At 40.9% G+C, this 23,543-nt stretch overlaps 1 protein-coding gene across 11 annotated transcripts in view; it reads left to right on the forward strand.

The window, feature by feature from the left end:
* The first annotated feature begins 11,214 nt into the window (after positions 1–11,214).
* Positions 11,215–23,543, forward strand: part of LOC122557939 (neurolysin, mitochondrial-like) — a 59,310-nt gene continuing 46,981 nt past the window's right edge. For 6 of the 11 annotated variants that reach the window (XR_006313988.1, XR_006313989.1, XM_043706176.1 and 3 more), the window contains exons 1-2: positions 17,029–18,659; positions 22,635–22,783. Coding sequence is in view for 9 of the 11 variants with exons in the window: in XM_043706176.1 (XP_043562111.1) it covers positions 18,323–18,659; positions 22,635–22,783 (486 nt within the window). In the remaining 2 variants the exon portion in view is untranslated. The other 5 variants (XM_043706203.1, XM_043706232.1, XM_043706195.1 and 2 more) reach the window with 5 other exon arrangements.

Genomic DNA, 23,543 nt, shown 5'->3' on the forward strand with positions numbered 1-23,543 from the left:
GCAGCTTTTGAAGAAGGAACAAGAATAGGGAGTACTCATTGAATGGCTCGACACTAGAAAGCTCAGAGGAACAGAAGAATCTTGGAGTGCCTTTCCATACATTCCTGTAGGTGGCAGTACAGGTTAACAGGATGGCTAAGAAGCCATACAGGAAGATTGTTAACAGTCATGGCACAGATGATAACAGCAGGGAGCGTATATTGGAGCTGTTCAGAAATGTACAAAACTTTGATGAGGGCACAGCTGGAGTACTGTGTGCAGTTCTGGTCACTACACAATCTGAAGAATATGATTGCAGTAGAGGGTGTTCAGAGGAGATTCACCATGATGATACCTAAGATGGAGCATTTTAGCCATAAAGAGAGCAGGGAAGGTTGAGAAGGGAATCTGATAGAGGTGTAAAAGAGGGCATAAGGTGTATAGAGGGGACGGGCAGGGTGAGTAGAAAGCAGCTGCTTCTCTTAGCTGGAAGGTCAATTACAAGGGGGCAAAATTGTCAAGTGAAAGGCAGGAAGTTTGGAAGGGATTTGAGGAAAATCCTTTACACCGAGATGGCGGTGGAGTTCTGGAATGCACTGCCTGGGAGGGTAGTTGAGGTTGGAAAGTTCCCAATGTTTAAAACGTACTTGGTTGAGCACTATAAATGTCATAACATTCAAGACTATAGGCTGAGAGTGGGAAAGTGGGACTAGTGTAGGTGGTTGTGTATCTTTGGAGTTTTAGATTTAATGATCCAAAATGCCTCTTCTCTATGTAATGATTCTATAATGTATTTAACTCTGGAGAGTAAGGGGTGGACATTAAATGCTTGTCTAGCCAAAGATGTCCTGGTCTCACAGTCGTCCAACCACCACCACCTATCCCATCCCACAAACCCTGACCACTGACAGCTGTCTCCCCACTTCCCAGTCTCAGAATTTATAAACCTCAAAATGAATACACTGTGGGAAAATATTTGGGAAACTCCAGTATAGAATGTCAAATTAGCCTGGAATTTGTGGTTGTGTGACTGCTGTAGAGTCAGTGACATTGTAAAGCTGCAACATTTGGCTCTACAGACCCATAATGAAATGGAGATTCTGTAGACAGTGATAGCCTACCTCTCGGAGAGAGTGCGGGTAAGTGGAATTGAAACATCCATCAGCCATGATTAAATGGCAGAGTGAACTCAATAGGCTAAATGGCCTTGGTCCCTCTGCACGATGCTATAGTGCAGTCTCCACAGATAGAAACAATGTAGAATCGGTGAATTACTGTTCTCATCATGAAAATCTTTGAAAATGTCAACCTTGTTGAATGAATTGTTACTAAGATTCTAACTGTACACCAAAGGAAAGATTTGCATTTACATGACATCTTTCAAAAACATGGGACATCTCGAAGAGCTTTTCAGTCTATGAGGTATTCTTTCGTAGTGTAGTTACTGCTTTAAGGTCAGAAGCATAGCAGTCAATTAACATAGCCAGCTTCCACACAAACACTGCAAGAGTGACCAGATTATCTATTTTGTATCTAATTAGTCTTGAAAAGTCTTTGTAGTGTTGACTGTGGGATCATATTGGCTCAGACACCAATGATAATTCCACTACTGTTTTCTGCCAAAGTGACATTGGACTTTAGATTAAAGTTTCATCAGAAAGTTGTAACCTAATATTCTGCAGCCCTCAGTGCTGCACTGGAATATCCACATTAATTTTTGGGCACCAATTCTGACGTGAAAGCTGAATCTGAAGCCTGCAGACTCAGGGATGATAGCGCTAACAACTGATCCATGAGTCGGCTATTGAACAGCTCTGATAAACAAATGTTTAATATTTTGGCAGCACTGTTGCCTCACAGCACCAGGATCCTAGGTTCGATTCCAACCTTGGATGACGGTGTGGAGTTTGCACAATCTCTCCACATCTGGGTGGGTTTCCTCCTGGTGCTCCATTTTCCTCCCACAGTCCAAAGATGTGCAGCTTAGGTGGAATGATCATGCTAAAAATTGTCCACTAATGTCCAGAGATGTGCAGGTTAACTGGTCAGCCATCTTTAAAAACCTCATGTGGAGTTAAGGTAGAGGTGGGTGAGACTGGAGAGGGTGTGCTCTTCGAAAGGTCATTGCAGACTCAATGGGCTGAATGGCCGCCTTCTGTATTGTAGGGAATCTATGATTTGAGTGCCTTTCACTTCATGTCATGAATAATCCACAGATTGTTAAAATAGTGCAAATTATGATAATTCATCTCCTATCTTAATCGTATACGCATGTTAAAACCCTGATCCTTCCTTCTCCAAAGTGATTAAAAGTGAAGGGAGTGATAGAAGTCACATAGGCTTAGGTGGGCAAATTTCAGCAAAATGTAAAAATAATAGGACAATATTAGTAGGGCATTTCAACTTCCCCAATATTAACTGGGATAGACAGTGGGTGAAAGACTTGGAGAGAGCAGAATTCTTATGTATCTGGGAGAGCTTTGTAAGCCAGCATATAGAAAGTCCAACCAGATATACTTGAACAAATTAGCTTTGAGAGGGTACTAGTAGTTTTAGCAGGCTAGAAAATGGATAAATCCTCAAGCCCAGACAAGATGTATCCTAGACTGCTGTGGAAGGCAAAGGAGGATACTGCGGGCACTCTGACATTAATTTTCAAATCCTCTCTGGCCACACGAGAGGTGCCAGAGAACTGAAGGATAACTAATGTGGAACTGTTAATCAAGAAGGGTAGGGCTAAACCCGGAAACCACAGATCAGTAGGCCTAGTATTTGTAACAGGGAACTTATTGAAAATTCTAAGGGATAGAATTAATCTCCACTTGGATAGTCAAGGATTAATGGAGGGTCACCATGATTTTAAAAAGAGTAAATTATATCAAACAAATCTGATGAACTTTCTGAGGGTGTGACTAGGTATGTAGATGAGGCTAGTCCAGTTGATATAACCTACACAGATTTCAATAAATGTTTTGACAAAGTTTCACATGCCAGACTGGTTAAGAAGCTAAAAGCCCAAGGTATCCAGGGCAATTTGAAAAATTGGTCAAATTGGCTTATTGACAGGAGCAGAGGTGAAAGATATTTTTGTTGACTGGAAGCCTGTGACCAATGGCATAACACAGGATGCTGTTTGTTGTGTACATTAATAATTTAGACATGAATTAACACGGTATGATTACCAAGTTTACAAAGGACATGAAAATTGGTGGTATAGTAAATAGTGAGGAGGAAAGCCTTGGACTGCAGAACAACATAGATAGGCTGGTCAGATAGGCTGAATAGTAGCAAACAGAATTTAGTCAGGAAAGCTGTGATGTGTTGCATTTTGGGGGGACTAACAAGGAGTACATGGTGAATGGTAGGAAGTACAAAGGATCAGAGGGACATGACTATGTACATCCACAGATCCTTGAAGGCAGCAGGACAGATGGATAATGTGATTAATATAGCATATGGGATTTTTGGCTTTATTGACCAGGAACATAAGAACTCTGAGCAGAAATAGACAATTCAGCCCCTGAACCTGATCCACCATTTAATGTGATCATGAGTGAGGTGATGCATTTTAGAAGGACAAATGCAAGTGGAAAGTATCCAGTAAATGGGAGGATCCTTAGGAGCATTGATGTACCTAGAGATCTTGGGATGCATAGCTCCCAAAAAGTGGCAATACAAGTGGACAAAGTGGTAAAGAAGAGATAACGATCCTTGCCTTCCAACAGTTGGGACCCTGAGTATAAACGTTAGGTGTCATGTTGCAACTATATAAGACCACATTTTGGATACTGAGTGCAATTCTGCTCACCACATTATAGGAAGGATGTTTAGGCCTTGGAGATGGTGCAAAAGAGATTTACCAGGATTAAACTTGATTGGAGTATGTTAGCTATTAGGAGAGATTGGACAAATTTTCATAGATTGTCAGAGGCTAAGGGGTGACCTGATAGAATTATATAAAATTATGAAAGGCATGGATAGAGTGTATAGTCAGAATCTTTTTTATCCCAGGGTGGAAATGTCAAATACATGGGGGCATAGGTTGAAGGTGAGAGGAGAAATATTTAAAGGAGAAGTGTGAGTTAAGTTTATTTACACACAGATGAAAGGTGACTGGAATGCGCTGCCACGGGAGATGGTAAAAGCAGATACAATAGGCATTTAGACATATGTACAGGCAGGGAATACAACAATATGGACCAAATGAAGGCAGGTGGGATTGGTTTAGAATGGCATCATAGTTGGTACAGACAGGGTGGACAGAAGAGCTTAATCCTGTGCTGTACTGTTATATGTTCTATAATCAGTGACTGATCTCATCCTGGGCTCAGTTCCACTTTGTTTCCTGCTCTCTATAACCCTTCAACCCATGACTAATTGAACATCTTTCTATCTCCTCAATTTCCCAGCATACAGGCAATGAATATAAGACCAGAGGTATTATGATGGAGCTGTATATAACATCAGGCCACAGCTCGAGTATGGTGTGCAAGTCTGGTTATGACACTATAGGAACGATGTGATTTCTCTGTTGAGGGTACAAAGGAGATTCACAGGATATTACCTGGGCTAAAGCCATTCAGCAATGAAGAGAGACTAAGTATGGTGGGTGGGGTTGTTTTTCTTTCGGCAGAGAAGGCTGAGGGAAGACCTGATTGAACTTTTTAAAAACTATGAGGTGCATTAGTAGATAGGAATAGGAATAATATTTTCCACTTAGTACAAATGTCAATAACCAGGGGGAACCGTTTTAAAATAAGGGGTACATGGTTTCAGGGATTTAAGAAAAACTTTGTTCATCCACAGAGTGATGAGAATCTGAAATTCACCTCCTGAAAGTGTGGTAGAGGTGGGAACCATCACAATATTTGAGAAATATTTAGATGATCACTTGAAATTCCATGGCATGCAAGGTTCTCTGTCAAGTGCTGGAAAATGGGACGAGAATAGATTAGTGCTTGATGACTGGTGCAGGCATGATGGGCTGAAGGGACTGATTTTCCATGTTGTAAAACTCTATGATATCCCCTTCTGATTGGCTGCTCAGCTGGCTTGATTCTGAATGAAATTGTAATAAGAAGAGGGGCAAGTGATTCAAAGTTTTTCCCGCAGGCAGTGGCAGGAATTGTCCCTTCATCATTGACTGCAAAGTCAGAAGCCCTGGTACTGTACCTATTACTGTGTTCAGCAGTGGTTATTAATGACTTTAATTATTCATTAGGATCAAAGAGTTTTTTTAAAATTAACTCACAGGATGAGGGTATCATAGAATCATAGAGATGTACAGCATGAAACAGACCCTTCGGTCCAATCTGTCCATGCCGACCAGATATCCCAACCCAATCTAGTCCCACGAGCCAGCACCCAGCCCATGTCCCTCCAAACCCTTCCTATTCATATACACATCCAAATGCCTTTTAAATGTTGCAATTGTACCAGCCTCCACCACTTCCTCTGGCAGCTCATTCCATACACATACCACCCTCTGCGTGAAAAAGTTGCCCCTTAGGTCTCTTTTATATCTTTCCCCTCTCAGCCTAAACCTATGCCCTCTAGTTCTGGACTCCCCTACCCCAAGGAAAAGACTTTGTCTGTTTATCCTATCCATTCCCCTCATGATTTTGTAAACCTCTATAAGATCACCCCTCAACCTCCGACGCTCCAGGAAAAACAGCCCTAGCCTGTTCAGCCTCTCCCTATAGCTCAAATCTTCCACTGATTAGGCCAGCATTTATTGCCAATCTCAGAGGACAGTTAAGAGTCAATCATGTTGCTGTGGGTCTGGAAATGAAACCTTAAAAGACTAGGTAAGGTTCCCTTTCCTAAAAGACATTAATTAATGAGATAGATTTTTTTTCCAACAAGTGACAACGGTTTCAGGTTATCATTAAACTCTTAATTCCAGATTTTTATTGAATTCAAATTCCAAAATCTACCATTATGGGATTTGAACTGTAGTCTACAGGGTCTCTGGATTGATAGTCCAGCAATAAGGCCACTAAGCCATCACTTCCCCTTTCTAACATATAACACAAATTTGTTTATGTACCTCATGGATCAGGGCAACAATGAAGTTGACAGTTTAATATTGTCAAAGAATTCACAACTTATCAAGGAAACAGATGGTTAGAGGAAACCAATAATTAGAAAATATAGGTGTACCACAGTACTCTCAACGTACCTAAACTATTGTTGATTCATGGGACAAAGTTGCATTGTCGTGCATGAATGTTATTAAGCTAAACATGGAATCCAAATATGTCCACAACTTCAAATAATTTTATCATGTTGCCCCCAAGTTTCAGTGGGAGATCATCACCTTAATAAAAGAAATTGGGTTTGAAGAGATGAAAGAAGCTGGAGTGGAATTATTCATGTCCCACAGAGAAAATTTGTTGAATCACATTTTTTTTTCAACTAAAAAAGGGGTGAAAAAAACTACTGCTGAAACATCATGACTTGAATGTTAACAATGGTCATAGAACCAAACACTCCTTACAGTGCAGATAGAAACCATTGGCCCATTGAGTCTGCACCAACTCTCCAAAGAGACTCCCACCCTATCCTTGTAACCCTGCATTTACCATAGCTAATGCATCCAGCATGCACATCCCTGGACACTGCAGGGTAACTTAGCTTGGTCAATCCACATAGCCCACACATCATTGGACAGTGGGAGGAAACAGGAGTACCTAGCAGAAACCCACACAGACATTGGAAGTAGATACAAACTCCATGCAGATAGTCATTCAAGAGCAGAATCAAACCTGAGTCCTGGGTGCTAAGATAGCAATGCTAACCATTGTGCCACTATACCAATTGTCAACAGCTTTCCAATTTTTTTTTTAAAAAACAATGGAAATCATAGAATCCCTACAGTGTGAAACAGGCCCTTCGACACAACAAGTCCACACCAACCCTCCGAAGAATAATCCACCCAGACCCATTCCCCTACCCTATTATCTGATATTTATCCCTGACTAATGCACATAACCTACATATCCCTGAACAGTATGGGTAATTTAGCATGGCCAATTCACCTAAGCTGCACATCTTTGGATTGTGGGAGGAAACCGGAGCACCCGGAGGAAACCCATGCAGACACGGGGAGAATGTGCAGACACCATACAGAGAGTCACCTGAGGTTGAAATCGAACTCGGGTCCCTGGCACAGGGCAGCAGTGCTAACCACTGAGCCACCATGCTGCCCTAAATCTTTGAATGCAACTCTGAAGTGAATAGATATTCAACGGTGTCAATAAGTGCTACAGGAAATCCATCACTAATAACCAAATGTGTTTAATAGTACCTTCATAAAATATTCAAAATCATCCATGACACTTTAACTCCATTCAGAATTGCTCAACCTTACACCACCTTCATTATAAAACCAAAACTACTGCAATTTCAATCATTGAGCTCCATGTGCAGAAAACACTTATGTGTGCATTTACCCAAAATGTATATAAGAAAATGGTCGTTTCACTAAAAACAGCCAGCTACCCATCAGTTAATATCTATGGTGAGATCCTGGAAAATGCAGAGAGTTCTCCAAATTTAGAAGCTGCTTCATATTGAAAGCAGGTATCGATGATGAAATTCATCTTTGCCTTCAATATGCCACCTCAAACTTCACGATTTGATGATGAGAGCATTTGAGTACTCATGTTTCAAACCCAACACTATGGTCATCGGTTACCAAATGGCAGTGATACCCACATTCCTACTTATGTTTCAAATATTTGAATCACGTACAACAGGCATCTCAAAACATTGGAGATTTCAATACATCACCAGTGGCATCTTCGCAAGATCCTCCAAATTCTGTAACAAGAAAGGTGGTCAAACAGAAACATCCTCTTCCAAACTACCACACTCAGTACTAATCACCAAATCCAATCTTTAAAGAATCCCTGAAGATTTAAAACATCTCTGCCAGCTTGTGGGAGTCCCTGGCTTGTGACTAATTGAAATGGTGTGTTCACTCAGGAAAACACTGAACACTTTGGTAGATTTTGGAGGAATGTGAGGAGGTGATGTCGAGGTGTTGAAGAGAGCGTACAAAACAACTCCTCTCCCCAGTCCTTTCAGCATTACCTGCCTTGCATGTGACAGTCTGCAGATCAGAATCATAGAATCCTTGCAGTGAGGAATCAGGTTATTCAGCCCTTCGAATCCACATCAACCCTCCGAACGGCATCCCACCCAGACCCACCTTATCTCTATAACCCTGCATTTCCCATGGGTAATCCACCTAGCCTGTACATCCCTGTACTCTATATAGCAATTTGACATAGCAGTCCACACTAACCCCATTCCAAACTAAATGGGTAGCTCAGTGGTTAGCAATTGCTACCTCATAGCACCAGGGTCCCAGGTTCAATTCCAGCCTCAGGCAACTATCTGTGTGGAGTTTGCATATTCTCCCCTTGTCTGCGTGGGTTTGCTCTGGTTTCCTCCCACAGGCCAGGTGAATTGGCCATGCTAAATTGCACATAGTGTTGGGTACATGAGTCAGAGGGAAATGGGTTTGGGTGGGTTACTCTTCAGAGGGTCGGTGTGGACTTGTTGGGCTGAAGGGCCCGTTTCCACACGGTAGAGAATCTAAACTAGTCTCCCCTGCCTGTGCATAACCCATATCCCTCCAAACCTTTCCTATTTATGAACTTATCCAAATGTCTTTTAAATGTTATAATTGTACCGGCATCCATCACTTCACCTGGTAGTTCAATTCACACACAATCCAATCTCTACATAAAAAAGTTATCCCTCATGTCCTTTTTGAATCTTTCTCCACTCACCTTAAAAATATACCTCCTGGTTTTGAACTACCCCACACTAGGAAAACTACCCCTCAACACCTCATCTATGCCCCTCATGATTTTATAAATCTCAACCTAAATACATGTTGGTGACATGGATACAAAATTGGCTGAGTGACAGGAAACTGAGAGGAATGGCTGTTTTTTCAATCTCTTAGAGTGCATTCCTCAGGCGTCTGTTTTAGGAATCCATTTCATATATTTGCAGATGACATGAAACTTTAAAGTATTGTGAACTGTGAGATGATGGTGTTAAATTTCAAAGAGCCACAGGGTCAAATTATCTGGGCCCAGAGGCAGGAATTGAATTTAATTAAATGGGATGTTGGCAGAACAGAACTTTGCCACCTTCTAAACTTTTTCTAAATTAAGCTCTGAACAGAGAGTTCCACTTCACAATTGCACCCACTGCCAATTAACAAATGAAGTGCTTCATCCCAACTGGCCTGTAAAGGTTGTTCAAAATAATGGAAGGCGGTGACTTGTAGCAGCTCCCTGCCAAGTCCTTAGTCCACGAAGATCCTCACTCGCTGGAGGAACTACACTTTCGATTACAACATTAACTGTTGCCACTACTCCATAAGTTAGCACGCAGCAGAAAAACTTTATCTTTCACTTGAGTACCTTACAGCCTTCAAGGCTGAACATTGAATGTCATGATTTCACAACCTTATTCATGTTCATTACTCTGCCTCCCACCCCCCATGCCAGGGTCCTGTTTTGTATTGGGTTACTTCCAGTACAGCCAACCCATTTTCAACCATTTATATTTCTCATTAGCAGCAGCGTTTTTTTATTGCTGTCTCGGCATACCAACAACAATCTTTTCATTTGCCTATCCCTTTCTTCTCTCGCTCTGCAGCCTTTCTATATACTATATTCACTCCCCCTGCTTTGTGATCATAAGTAATACCTTTTCCCAGTTATTTTCAGTTCTGATGAAGACCACCGGGCTTGAAATGTTAACTGTTTCTCTCTGTACAAGCGGTCAGATCTGTTTTGTGTTTTCCCAACACAACAAGATTAGTGAACCTAGATGGGGTTTTATGACAATGGATGCACAGTCGCAATTTGCCGACCTTGTAATTCCAGATTTTTTTAAACTGAATTTGGATCTCAACATCTGCCATGATGTTGGGGATGGGGGCAGAACAGAAAGATAGTTTGGGAGAAGATTTGTAGCGCGGGTGCTCGTTGTTGTGGTTCTGTTTGCCGAGCTGGGAATTTGTGTTGCAGACGTTTCGTCCCCTGCCTAGGTGACATCCTCAGTGCTTGGGAGCCTCCTGTGAAGCGCTTCTGTGATGTTTCCTCTGGCATTTATAGTGAAGGACTAGCCATACTACCATACATCAAAAGCATTTCTGAACTGACAGCCAGACTACTGCGACCACTAGGACTCATAACAGCACATAAACCAACAGCCACTCAGACAACAACTCACCAGGACGAAGGACCCGATACCCAGCATGAGCAAAACCAATGTCGTGTACAAAATCCCATGCAAGCACTGCACAAAACACTACATAGGACAAACGGGAAGACAGCTAACGATCCGCATCCATGAACTCCAACTAGCCACGAAACGACATGACCTTAGTAGCCACACACTCAGATGACAAGCAACATGAGTTCGACTGGGACAACACTATTATTATAGGACAAGCGAAACAGAGAACAGCCAGGGAATTCCTAGAGGCATGGCATTCATCCACAGATTCAGTCAATAAGCACATCGACCTGGACCCAATATACCAACCACTGCAACGGACAGCTGGAACTGACAACCGGAAGCGGCAGATACAAATCACTATAAATGCGGAGGTAACATCAGAGAAGCGCTTCACAGGAGGCTCCCAAGCACTGAGGATGTCACCTAGACAGGGGACGAAACGTCTGCAACACAAATTCCCACCTCAGCGAACAGAACCACAACAAGATGGTTCTGAATACAATGCTCTTGCAGAGAACAGACATGCAATCAACGGGCCGAACGGTCACATCCTATGCTGCAACCATTCTGTCTCATCGAGTCCGCCCGATGGAGAGTCAGCTACAGCCCTGAGTGCAAAAGCTGCGGTCTGCAGCGTGTGCGACCCAGAGACAGAAAGAAACGTATAAAGACAAAACAATAAGCATTTAGGGGTTGAACATTCAGGGGCACAGAGTTCTTAGGCACGCCAAGACAAGTCGTTCCAGTATGGATCATTTGCAAGTTTTCGTGTTGTTTTTCCTTTGGGGCTGGCTACCTGCGTGTACGTGTTTGTTTCTGTATCTTGAGGCGGACCCGCTTGCGCTGACCCCCCCCGGAAGCTCGCGGCCGCCTGCACGACATTCCAGAGCGCCCTGCCATTGGGCAGCACGCAAGCGCACACTGCTCTAGACGGGCTGCAGCTTTAGGGGACGGGGATGTGTGGGGGCGGGGTGTCTAGACGGTGAGTCACGTGCGGCTGCTCAACGGTTAACCGTCTCCTTTGGTTTCTGCAACTGGACGTCGTACGATACCGCGCGTGGAACAATTTCTCCCGAAATCCAGTGGCAGAACTACGTTGGCCCGCCGCACAAACTAAATATAAGGTTTTTTTATGCTGACTGATGGAGTGGTGGTAACAGTTGGTGATGTTGTTGTCGTCGTCGTCGTTTACTCATGACTGGAACAGGAGTCCCTTACTACTCTTTGGGGGTTTCTTCAAGTGAACAGTGGAGTGTGAGCCCGGTTAAGAACATTGTAAAATGGGAGGAATTTAATAGTGGCTGCCATAACAATTCAAAGCTCATTACTCGCCCACTCCCTGTTATAACACTGAAAGATTGCCAGGTTCTGGAAAAATGACAAAATATAAAGGCATCCCTGCCCCTGCCCCCCCCCCCCCCCATTTCAAAGATATCCCCTCACCCATCCCTACAACTACTCTCACCCCCATCCCTCTGGGATGTCATGTTGCAGCTGTACAGGACATTGGTTTGGACACTTTTGGAATATTATGTTCAATGCTGATCTCCCCACTGTAGGAAGGATGTGGTCCAAAGCCTGGATTCCACTTTTGAGGGAATTTAACACATTTCTTGTCCCAAGGGGATGTTGTTAAACTTGAAAGCGTTCAGAAAACATTTATAAGGACTGGGGCTATTTTCCCAAAAGTTTTGGAAGCTGAGGGGTGACCTTGTAGAAGTTTATAAAATCATGAGGGATGTGGATAGAGTGAACAGCCAAGAGTTTTTCCTCAGGGTAGGGAATTTGAAAATTAGATGAGGTTTATGGTGAAAGGGGAAAAAAATTAAAAGGGATCTAATAGACAACTTTTTCACACAGAGGGTGGTGCCTGTATGAAATGAGCTGCCAGAGGATGTGATGGAGGCTGGTACAACTACAACATTTAAAAAACATTTGGATGGGTACATGAATAGGAAGAGTTTAGAGGAATATGGGTGTTATGTGGCAAATGACACAAGATTATCTGTTCAGCATGGACAAGTTGGGCCAAAGGGTCTGTTTCTATGCTTTTCATTTCTACGACTCAATATTGGAGAGGCCAAAAAAAAAGAAGAGTTGGAACTGGGGCCTGGGTTACCAAAGACAGGGATACCAATGATGCTGTGAATGGAGAGGTGGCTGCACATGATCTGGAGCTGGAGGATCACTTATGTAAATGACCACCATGAGTTGTCCTGGTTGTGGGTATGTTTGCTGGTAGTTGCAGACATGTTGTCTCCTGTCTTGGTGACATCAGTGCCATGGAGCCTCCTCTGAAGCGCTGCTGTACCGTGTCTCCTGGAATTTACTTGATTCCGTTCCTGCTGCTTCCGGTTGCCAGTTCTGGTTGTTCATAGTGGTGGCCAGTATATTGGGTCTAGGTTTCTGTGTTTGTTAATGGAGTCTGTGGGTCCAACATAGACCTAGACCCAATATACTGGTCACTATGACGAACAACTGGAACTGGCAACTAGAAGCAGCAGGAACGGAACCAAGTAAATTCCAGGCCACACAGTACAGCGGCGCTTCACAGGAGGCTCCAAAGCACTAAAGATGTCACTGAGACAAGGGATGACTTATTTGCATCTTAACTTACCAGCTCAGCAAACATACCCACAATTGCGACAACTGGCACAAGGTACAAATCTTGATGCAAACCTTGATCACCATGAGTATGTAGTGCAATTCACGAAGACCATGTATTTTTCATCTGTTTAAATAACATTACAAAGCTCCACAATTTTATTTACAAACATGACATTAGCCGTTACTCTTCTCTTTTGGAGGTGTGACATGAATCAAAACTAGCTAGCAATGTGAAATTCTCTTTGTCAAAAACAATCTGGTTCATTAATATACATAAGGAAAAGAAATCAGCCATCCTTGTTTGATTTTTGCCTACAATGTGACTCCATTCCCACAGCACTTTCTGAAATGGCCGAGCAACTCAGTTCGAGAACAATTAGTTTGGACAATAAATGCATGCCTTGCTGGTGCTGCCAATATCCATTAAAAAATGAAGAACAATATTCTGCCTTTCCAATAACTACTTAAATATTCCTGGAAAATGTATACTACTTTCAATATCTTGGGAGCTTCTCTAAATAAAAGAAGACATAGATGACAAAATTCATTGCAGCCTCCTGTGAGTCAGCTTAATCTTTAGCCAACAAAGGTATAGAGTTTAAAAAAGAACAAAGAACGCGGTTGCTGGAAATCAGAAACAAAAACAGAAATTGCTGGAAAACTAAGCAGATCTGGCAGTATCTGGAGAAAAGGAAGAGTTAACATTTCGAGTCCAGTGACCCTTTTCAGAATTGAATTTTTCCAGCAACAACTGTTTTTGTTTGGAAAAGATATTTCAGAAACAGGATCTCAACCCTGTGACTGGGATCATGGTTTACTTGGCTGCACTCATTCCTGCATTCTTATAGGTTTCAGAGACTTGGACAAGCACTGGCAATTGGCACTAGCTGTTCTCACACAAGATCCTCTGAATCTGGTGAGTCCAACAACAGTGTCTTCTGTAAAGTCATTTGCTTGACATTGAGATGTTAATTATCAAAACCAGACCTGCTTGACAGGATCCATAGCCTATATGCTTGACACCAGAATCCCAATACATTTGTTAACAGGGAACTCAAATGGAGTGGGAGACTCCCAGAAGTCAGCAGAAACTTCAGTAATTCCCTCAAAGCATCTCTGAACATGGGAGTGAGCCACATTCTTGATTCACTACAACTTGCAGTGACTTGTGTGACTGACCAAAATGGAGAAACAAAAATTCAAGAACATGCAGAGGTGAAGTTGAGACATTACAGGGAGCACACAAACCTCCAAACAACCCATCCAGCCAATCCTACAAGCACCACCTCCCCTCCTCATTGGCAGTCTTCAGATTATATATTGTACTTACCACCTAGGTCAGAACACATCAAATTGAAATGGAAACATTTTACCTCCGATTCAAAAATGCTGACCAAGTACTGGAAGATATTTATATTTATGTACCATTCCAAGACACCTCTCAGGACTTTTATAAATCAAAGACATTGAGACATTAGATGAGATGATAAAAGACCTGTTCGAGGGAATGTTTAAAGGAGAAAGGTGAGATATAGATTTGGAGAGGTGGAGGTCAGGAATGCCAGAATTTGGGTCTGTGGCAAATTAAGGCATGGTAACTAATAATGGTTATGATTGGGAACACACACGAGGCCAGAATAAAAGGAAGATATCTCAGTGAGTTCTGGATCCGGAGATGATTACAGGGTAATGATAAGTGAAGTTATGAAATTATCTAAAAACTAAAAGAATTTTAAAGAATGACGTTGCCTAACCAGAGCCAACATATGATAGGAGAATGGCACTTGCTCCATGCTATAACGGAAATGGCATAGTTTTGGTGATCTAGAGTTTATAGAGGATACAAAATGTGGTGGACATATGAGGAATGTGTTGGAATAGTTGCGTTTCGAGGTGAGAAAAGTGTGGATGAGAGTTTCAATACTAGATTAGCAAATTTCAGAAGATCCTGTGGGTCCGGATGAAGGCAAGATCAAACAAGGATGGCTGATTTCTTTTCCTCTTGTATATAAATGAACCAGATTGCTTTTTACAAAGAGAGTTTCACTTTGCTACGAGCTTTGGTTCATGTCACACCTACAGCAAAGAAGTGTAACTGCTAGTTTCATGTTTGTAAATAAAATTGTGAAGCTTTGTAGTGTTATTTAAACAGATGAAAAATACTCGGTCCTAGTGAATTGCACAATGTACTCACAGTAGTCGAAGTTTGCGTCAAAATTTGTATCTTGAGTGCTGGTTGTTGTAGTGTGGGGGTATGTTGGCTGAGCTGGGAAGTTAACTTGCAGACATGTTGTCCCCTGTCTCGGTGACATCTTCAGTGCTTTGGATCCTCCTGAAGCGCTGCTGTACTGTGTCCTCTGGAATTTGTTTGATTCTGTTCCTGCTGCTTCTGGTTGCCAGTTCCGGTTGTTCATTGCAGTGACCGGTATATTGGGTCGAGGTCTATGTTTTTGTTTTTATGACATTTATTACATATTGATCTGGATTTTGTGTTAATAATGAAAATGTAACAGTTTATTCTTACATTGTTTTTCCATTTTCTTTGAGTTTCCTTAATCATTTATTTTATTTTCTATCTAGGTTTCTTTCAAGTTCACCCTATACCTTACATGATTGTTTCCATCCTTTCACTCCTGAGCTGCCATTAGCATATGCAGTGATGAATTAACATCATTAAACATTGGACTTCATCATTATACCTTCAATACCTTATGCCCCATATTCAATTTTCCTGAATGTTTTTAGCAAAAAGTCAGTATTACCTGCTTCCAAATCTCTGGTGTACTACTTAATTTCCCTCTTTTGCAGTATGTCTGTTTCTTTTTCCTCGTCAGTTTAGTATACATCTCCTTTAATTCCTTTGAGTTCTAATTATTACATCGTTGATCCCTTTCCATTAACATAATAGATTATTTTCACCTCAGAGAAATAAGGAAGGTTTCCTCACTTTGCCATTATTTGAGTCTATCCGCAAAATCCCAAATTATTGACGATAATGTACAGGTGAAGACAGGCGAAAGACTAGCAAGTGTCCCAGACTGCTATTTTAAGATTTTCCAATTGTGTATGGCAATATCACACCATCTCACTGTCCTTGCTTACTTATCCTATGACAGATGTTCAGTCTACATTTCCACATCTAAGTGGGGGAAGAAAATGGAAAGTAAGTTGAATTGGGGCAGCACAGTGGTTAGCACTGCTGGCCCACAACCTTCGGAGGGTTGGTGTGGACTCGATGGGCCAATTACTCGCTTCTACACTCTCGGGATTCTATGACTGATATTGGACAGTTGGGACTGCTTTACTCATAAGCAATACAAATTAAACTTTAAGATTGTCTGAAAGACTTCATAAATTATTGATTCAATCAGGATATTTTAGGAAAGAATTGTAGATCCTTGCTCTCATTGCTGTTCATATTTGGAAACTTGTTTCATCTGTACTTATCTAAATATTTGCCCTGTACATTTTTTTTCACAGAAACAAGGCCATCAGACTAATCTTATTGCTATTTTCTTTAATTACCAGGAAGTGCTGCTGCCAAGGAATGTTCCCTTGACAATGCTCAGAGAAATTGAAACTTAATAGATACAGTTTATAAGTCTGACTGTTTAAAAATGAGTTTTTTTTATAATTGTATTTAACTGTCCTAGGATTTGAAGATGACATCTATTCACGGTTGCAAGTTTCTATACTGGGTCTTCATTTGATTGAACAGGTCCATTCCTGACCGATACATATTTTGGCAGGTGGTGCAGGATATCCCTTGAGGTAGTGGGATAAACAGTGCAGAATTTGTTTCTTTTTCTTTGTCACTCAGCATGGTGAAGTGGTCTTGGCCGAACCTTGCATTGCCTGTTTCGGCCTGATTTTCCAATGTACCCCGAATTCAGGAGCCATTAATTGAATAATGGTGAACTCTTACTTTAGATTAGATTAGATTCCCTACAGTGTGGAAACAGGCCCTTCATCCCAACCAGTCCTCACCGACCCTCCGAAGAGTAACCCACCCAGACCCATTTCCCACTGACTAATGCACCTAACACTATGGGCAATTTAGTGTGGCCAATTCACCTGACCTGCATATCTTTGGACTGTGGGAGGAAACCGCAGCACCCAGAGGAAACCCATGCAGACAGGGGAGAATGTGCAAACTCTACACAGACAGTCACCCGAGGCTTGAATCGAACCTGGGATGGGGTGCTGTGAGGCAGCATTGCTAACCACTTCTTTTCACTTTTTCTTTATGATTTCTGTCATTAATTTAGGCACTGTGGTATGGTGACTTATAAACCTTCTCACTTTTTTTTGTAGAAATACATGTGACAATAAATTGCTATTCTATTCTTTACAATATTCAACCCAAATCATGATGTAGCTTAATGGGCAGGTTTTTGACATTTTAAATACTTGGTTTCAAGCTATTCCTGCTCTTAGTTCATATTTAAGTACATCTCTTCCTCCAAGTATTAGTGTCAATGCTGCTGTGCTTCAAAGGAAACTTGGGAGTGACTTATTACAATTTCTTTGCCTTCTCCTGAATGCTAGCAATTTGCGGGTTGAGAAAACAGGACACAGAGCACGTAGATGCTTTTCGATGCTATCAGTGTTCAGAGCTGAAACTAATATATGACCATCCTAGCTCAGTAGTCAGGAGTGTGATGGAATACTCCCCATTTTCAACACTTAGGAAGCTTGACACCATCCAGGACAAAGCAGCAGCTCACATAATTGGCATCACATCTACAAGCGTCCACTTCCTCCACTACTAAGGTTGAATGCAGCAGTGTATTTGATCTATAAGATGCACTGCAGAAAATCTTAGACAGCACCTTCCAAACCTACAGCCACTTCCATCTAGAAGGACAAGGGCAGCAGATACATGGGAATATCCCATCTGCAAATTCCCTTCCAAGCCCTTCACCAATACGTGTTTTCAGGACATGGCTTTGCAGTCAGGACTGAGAAGCCTGGTTGACTTTGTTTTATTTAGCATCCTGATTCACTGAGCTCAACTATAATGGTTTCTAGATGTTATCCAATTGTCTGAATCAGCAAGGTAGCTACATCATGGATCTTTCAAATGCACTAGATCAAAGTCCTGGAACTCCCTAACTGCATAGTGATTATATTTACACCTCATGGATTGCAGCAGTTCGAGAAGGTGACTCATATATTTAGGGATGTGCAGTGATGGTTGGCCTTGCAAGCATCCCATTGAATATAAAAATAAGCAACATCGAGCCTTATCAGAACCTGAGAACTTCATGGCATAGTGGGATAAGTGTCACAAATGCACTTCATTTACCTGCTGAACCATCAGAGGAACACGAGGTCATTTGCTAATGATCAAACTAAAAATGAATGCACTGTAGAATAACAAAAATGTATTAAAATCCAAGTAGGTTGTATACACCCAGAAATGCAGTAAGACAGAATCATTTTTTGATTCTTTTTCAAATATATGCAGAAAAATGTATTAAGTTTTAATGCAAAATGTACAAAATGCTTGTCCAAAACGTTTGTTTTATTATTTTATTTCTTAAAGCTTGTGTCCACAGACTCTCTTCATGTGCTTGCAGCAACAGAAATTGTTCTAAATTCTGTTACAAATGTTTCCAGAATAATGATTATGAACAAATTGCAATGGAATCTAACACCAGATCAAATCAGAGATCGGACAGATGCTCTCATTCACAAAAGCAAACAAGTGTATGACTCTATCGGAACATTAGACATTAAAGATGTCACATATAAAAATACACTGATGGCTCTGGCAAATATGGATGTTGAGTATGATGGTAAGTCTTGAGACAATAAATAAGAAATGTCTGTGTTCGCCATTTTTTACTAATTCATGGGATTTGGTCATCGTTGGCAATGCCAAAATTTATTGTTTATCTCCAGTTGTTGATGAGCCATTACCTTGAATGCAACGAAGTGGCTTGCTGGACTATTTGGGAGGGTAGTTAAGATGCAGTCATATGTGTCGGAGTGACACATAGGTCAGATCTGATAAAGACATATTTCCTTTGCTATATGGTATTAGTGAACCAGATGTTTTTTCCAATAACCCAATAGTTTCATGGTTTCTATCATTGATATTAGATTTTTAATTTTAGCATTTATTTAATTGATTGTATCTAGCTTCCTAATTATGGTGGTAGGATTTAAACTGAAGGCTGCAAATCATCAGTTTGAGCTGTTGGATTATTGGTTCAGTATTACTACCACAGTGTAATCAAACATAAGCAAAACATTGTGCTGCTGGATTTGTGCATCTTAAAATCAATCTGCAGATGTACCAAAGATACCAGGAGAATGCCGTTTTCCTATGTCTAACAGATGAATCCTGTAGCAAAGGCTCAGAAGGCAAGATATATGGAAGGCATGTCAAAATGTTATTCCTTCAATTTTTATATCATCAATGTATATTTTGCCTCAAATGAACGATTATTCTTTTGACACCTTTGAATTTAAAACTGGGGCAAGGGAACAGAGGCTAGAAATACAGTGAAGTGTGTTCCTCATCACTATATTCCACCCAATTCAGATGAATTTAACACAGAAATTTCTCTGAGCATGAGGCATGCTGGGCCATAAAGAATAAGAATTATTAACGGATGTGTGTGAAAGATTGGTACAAGGTGGTGTTCGAAGGAGGCAATGCTACTGGAGGGGTAAGGGAAATACCCCTGCGAAAGAGTTCATTAAATCCCTTCAATGTGGAAAGAGGCCATTTGGCCCATCAAGTCTGCAGCAGCCCTCTGAAGAGCATCTCACCCAGGCCTAGCCACCAACCCTATCCCCGTAACCCTGCACTTAGCATGATTAATCCACCTAGCCTGCATATCCCTGGACACTACGGTGCAATTTAGCATAGCCAGTCTACCTTACCTGCATGTCTTTGGACTGTGGGAGGAATCCAGAGCACCTGGAGAAAATCCATAGAGACACAGGAAGAACGTGTAAACTCCACACAGACAGTCAACCAAGGCTGGAATTGAATCTGGATCTCTGGCGCTGTGAGGCAGAAGTGCTAACCACTGTGCCACCCTAAAGTTAGTGCACAGGTACATAACATGATGATTTGGATGGAGAAAGTGGGACCAGCCATTTACAGTTTCCCTTCAATTATCTATCTTCTTGATTCTTGAGGATAAACTTATGTTCTTATGCATATAAGGCCCCATGTGAATCAAGATCATTAATTGAATATGCTTTGAGCCATTGGTTTGGGTAATTAAAGTTCCTTAATTGGAGAAATGCCTTTCTGGTGGCTATCTTGTTGGGTCAGATATCCCAGGTGCAGGCATTGACTACCTGTCTATACAGTTTGTCAAGAATAGAATTTGTCTGAAACCTAACCTGATGTTTCTTCCCAAAACATGTTCTTCCTGTCACTTAGGATAATCACAGAATTGTTACGATGCGGAAGTGTTTGTACTGGCTTTTTGAGAATTTTAAAAATAAGATAACATGGTTAATCAATCAATCTAGCACCTTCAACTTTCACTCCCTTCACCACTGACACACAGTGGCAGCAGTGTGTGTCTAAAAGGTGCACTGCAGAAAGTCACCAAAGATCCTTCAACAGCACCTTCAAACCTGTGACCTCTACTGCCGAGAAGGACAAGGGCAACAGATGCAAGTGATCACCACCAGATGCAAGTGCCTTTCCCAGTTGCATAACATCCTGACTTGGAACTATAACACCACCCCTTTATTGTCACTGAGTCAAAATTCTGGAACTCAATTCTTAATAGCATTGAGCATGTCCCTGCACGCCAAGGATTGCAGCAGATGAGGAATAAAACTCACTGATAATTTCTCCAAAACATTTAGAGACAGGCAATAAATGCTGGCACAGTCAGTATGCCCACATCCCATGAAAGAATCAAACAAAATCCAACTACAACTGAATTTTATTGTCTCGCCGGCACACCTGCAATTATTGAGTTGAATTTTAATAACGGACTCCATCTGTTCTCATGCAAAAGACATTAACAATGATATATGTGTGATAGAACCGTAAAATGCTTCTAATGACAATGTATCATCCCTATGTTGTCAATGTCAAAGGTTGCTCCTTAGAGGGTGCCCAGTTAATCATTCAATTGCTCCAGTTTCCTGAAGATAATTTAAGCTCACTTTTCATGAAGTAAAAAGGACAGTTTCAACATGGATATAAGGTTGGATGGATGGCAGGAAACAGTATTGGTCAACAGATGTATTACAGATTGGAGGAATGTTTAAAGTTCACTTCCCCAGGGTCATTGGTGACACCTTTGCGTTTCCTGATATGTATTAATAATTCAGACCTTGGTCTGCAGGGCAAATGATACAAAACTTGGAAACAATATGAACCATAAGTAGGATACTGTTAAATTTCAAAAAAAACAGACAAATGGTAGAATTAGCAGGCATGTGGCAGATGAAGCTTGACATGGAGAAACATGAAGCACTTCATTTTAGCAAGAACATTGGCAAACAATATGAAATAAAGGGTACAGTCCTAAAAGGGGTGCAGGAACAGAGGGATTTGGGTGTATATTTGCATAAATCAATTACGTGTAATCTGGCAGAACAGTTTGAGACTTGCAGCATCTGCAGTTCTCCACTTCACCTGATGAAGGTGCAGCACTCCAAAAGCTTGTGATTTCAAATAAACCTGTTGGTCAATAACCCAGTGTTGTTTGACTTCAGACTTTGTCCACCCCAATCCAACACCGGCACCTCCACATCATTTCAATCATAGTGCAAATATGGTATCTCAAATCCAGTTGTCCCAAAACTGGACATTTATAAAATGTACTGTCCACCAATTTAATTTAGTAAAACAAAATAATTTGTATGAATAGTTCGATTTAGAATAAAAGCAAAAAGCGTTGGATAAACTTACTAGGCCTAACAGCATCTATGGAGAGAGTAATTCTCGAGCAAGGTCGCATTCAAAATGTTAACTATGTTTCAGTCTCTATAGATGCTCCAGAACTGATTTCTCAAACTCATTTCGGATTTCCAGTATCCATAGTTCTTTTCTTTTAATTGATAATTCGGTTTGGCACTACTTTGGTACTGTAGCTCCAGACAATTGATCAGCTGCTTACAAAGCTATCCTGCGCTCCAACCTCAGTCAGCCTAACTTTCTATCTCAAAATCTAGTAAGACCTGAAATTCACCAAGGTCCTTGCCTGGAGGTTGCTAACTTTCATAATGTTTGAGGTGGAAACATTTAGGTAAAACATAGTTTATTTTGGAGCACAAAGTTTATTTCAGTTAAAAAAAGCATATTAATGTGCATTTACTAGAAATGCAATAAGTGTTAATTTTATTCAGCAATCAGATTTACATGATAAAACTCTGAAAGTTATCAATTCCTTCTCTTACCTATTGTTCTTACCACACACTTGCTTAATATGACTTAATCTGAGTCTTAATTATCTTCCAGTTAATGAATTAACTGAAGCAAGAGTTGTCAAGTTCTCAATTTTCACTTAATCTATTAAACTAGACCTAACTGATTTTAAATACGGTAAAATGATACTTGTTTTCCTGGCTAGCAGCCATCATTGTACTTGGTGTTGTGTGAATTGCTTTGAAATATTTCTGAGAGAGGTGACATGAAACTATATCAACACCGGCCTTTCTTTCATTACTACTTACAGTTAGATAGTAGATTTATTTTCACAGTAACCATCTTCATAAGCTATACTACTAGTATCCATTTCATTTTTTAAGCAAAAACATTAACATCCTTGTTTAAATTCTTTCAGTGGAACACAGCAATCTTACATTTCTACAGCATGTTTCTGACAACAAGGATGTGCGTGCTGCTTGCACTGAGGCTGACAAGAACCTTTCAGAATTTGATGTGGACATGTCTATGAGAGAGGATGTGTATCAACGGATTGTGGCTCTACAGGTGAAAATTTTGACCAGTATCTTAGAGACAGTGACAGTTGCAGAATTGAGACGTGCAACTTTATTATCTCTCAGTAACTAAAGGAAAATGATCATTTTTCTCTCTTGAAATAAAAAGAATTCACAAGATCAGTGGAAACATTGGCTTCCTAAACCCATAGATTTTAAAGATTTAGATGGCTGTTTGGACCATCACAGAGTCAGTGAGCTGAAGGGCTCTTTGCTGAACTGTAGATCTCTGACTCTCTGATATAGACTTTAAATGCTGAGTTGGAAACCTGTGTCCTGCTTATTCAGGGATTTGACGACCAATCTTTACAATGTTAAAAATCACCCAACACCAGGTTATAGTCCAACAGGTTTAATTGGAAGCACACTAGCTTTCGGAGCGACGCTCCTTCATCAGATGATAGTGGAGGGCGTAACACAGAATTTTTAGCAAAAATTTACAGTGTGATGTAACTGAAATTATACATTGAAAAATTGATTGTTAAGCCTTTCATCTGTTAGAATACAGTGATAGTTTCACTTCTTTCATGTGTAAATCACAAAAACTTTTTTTTTAAGTTGCATTCTCGGGTTAGCTGTTAACAATGGTGATAGCTAGACAATATGTTGAAGGTGTTGGCCCCCTGTGTTCTCTGTCTATGCCATGATGTTTGAATTGATTCTAATCTAAAAAGTGAGATAACAGAGTTTTACATAAATTCATGCAGTTTTTGAGCTCAGAGTTCTACAGGAATGCATGCAGTTTTTGAGCA

Source organism: Chiloscyllium plagiosum, chromosome 2 (assembly GCF_004010195.1).
Source record: "Chiloscyllium plagiosum isolate BGI_BamShark_2017 chromosome 2, ASM401019v2, whole genome shotgun sequence".
In the NCBI taxonomy this organism is placed as follows: domain Eukaryota; kingdom Metazoa; phylum Chordata; class Chondrichthyes; order Orectolobiformes; family Hemiscylliidae; genus Chiloscyllium; species Chiloscyllium plagiosum.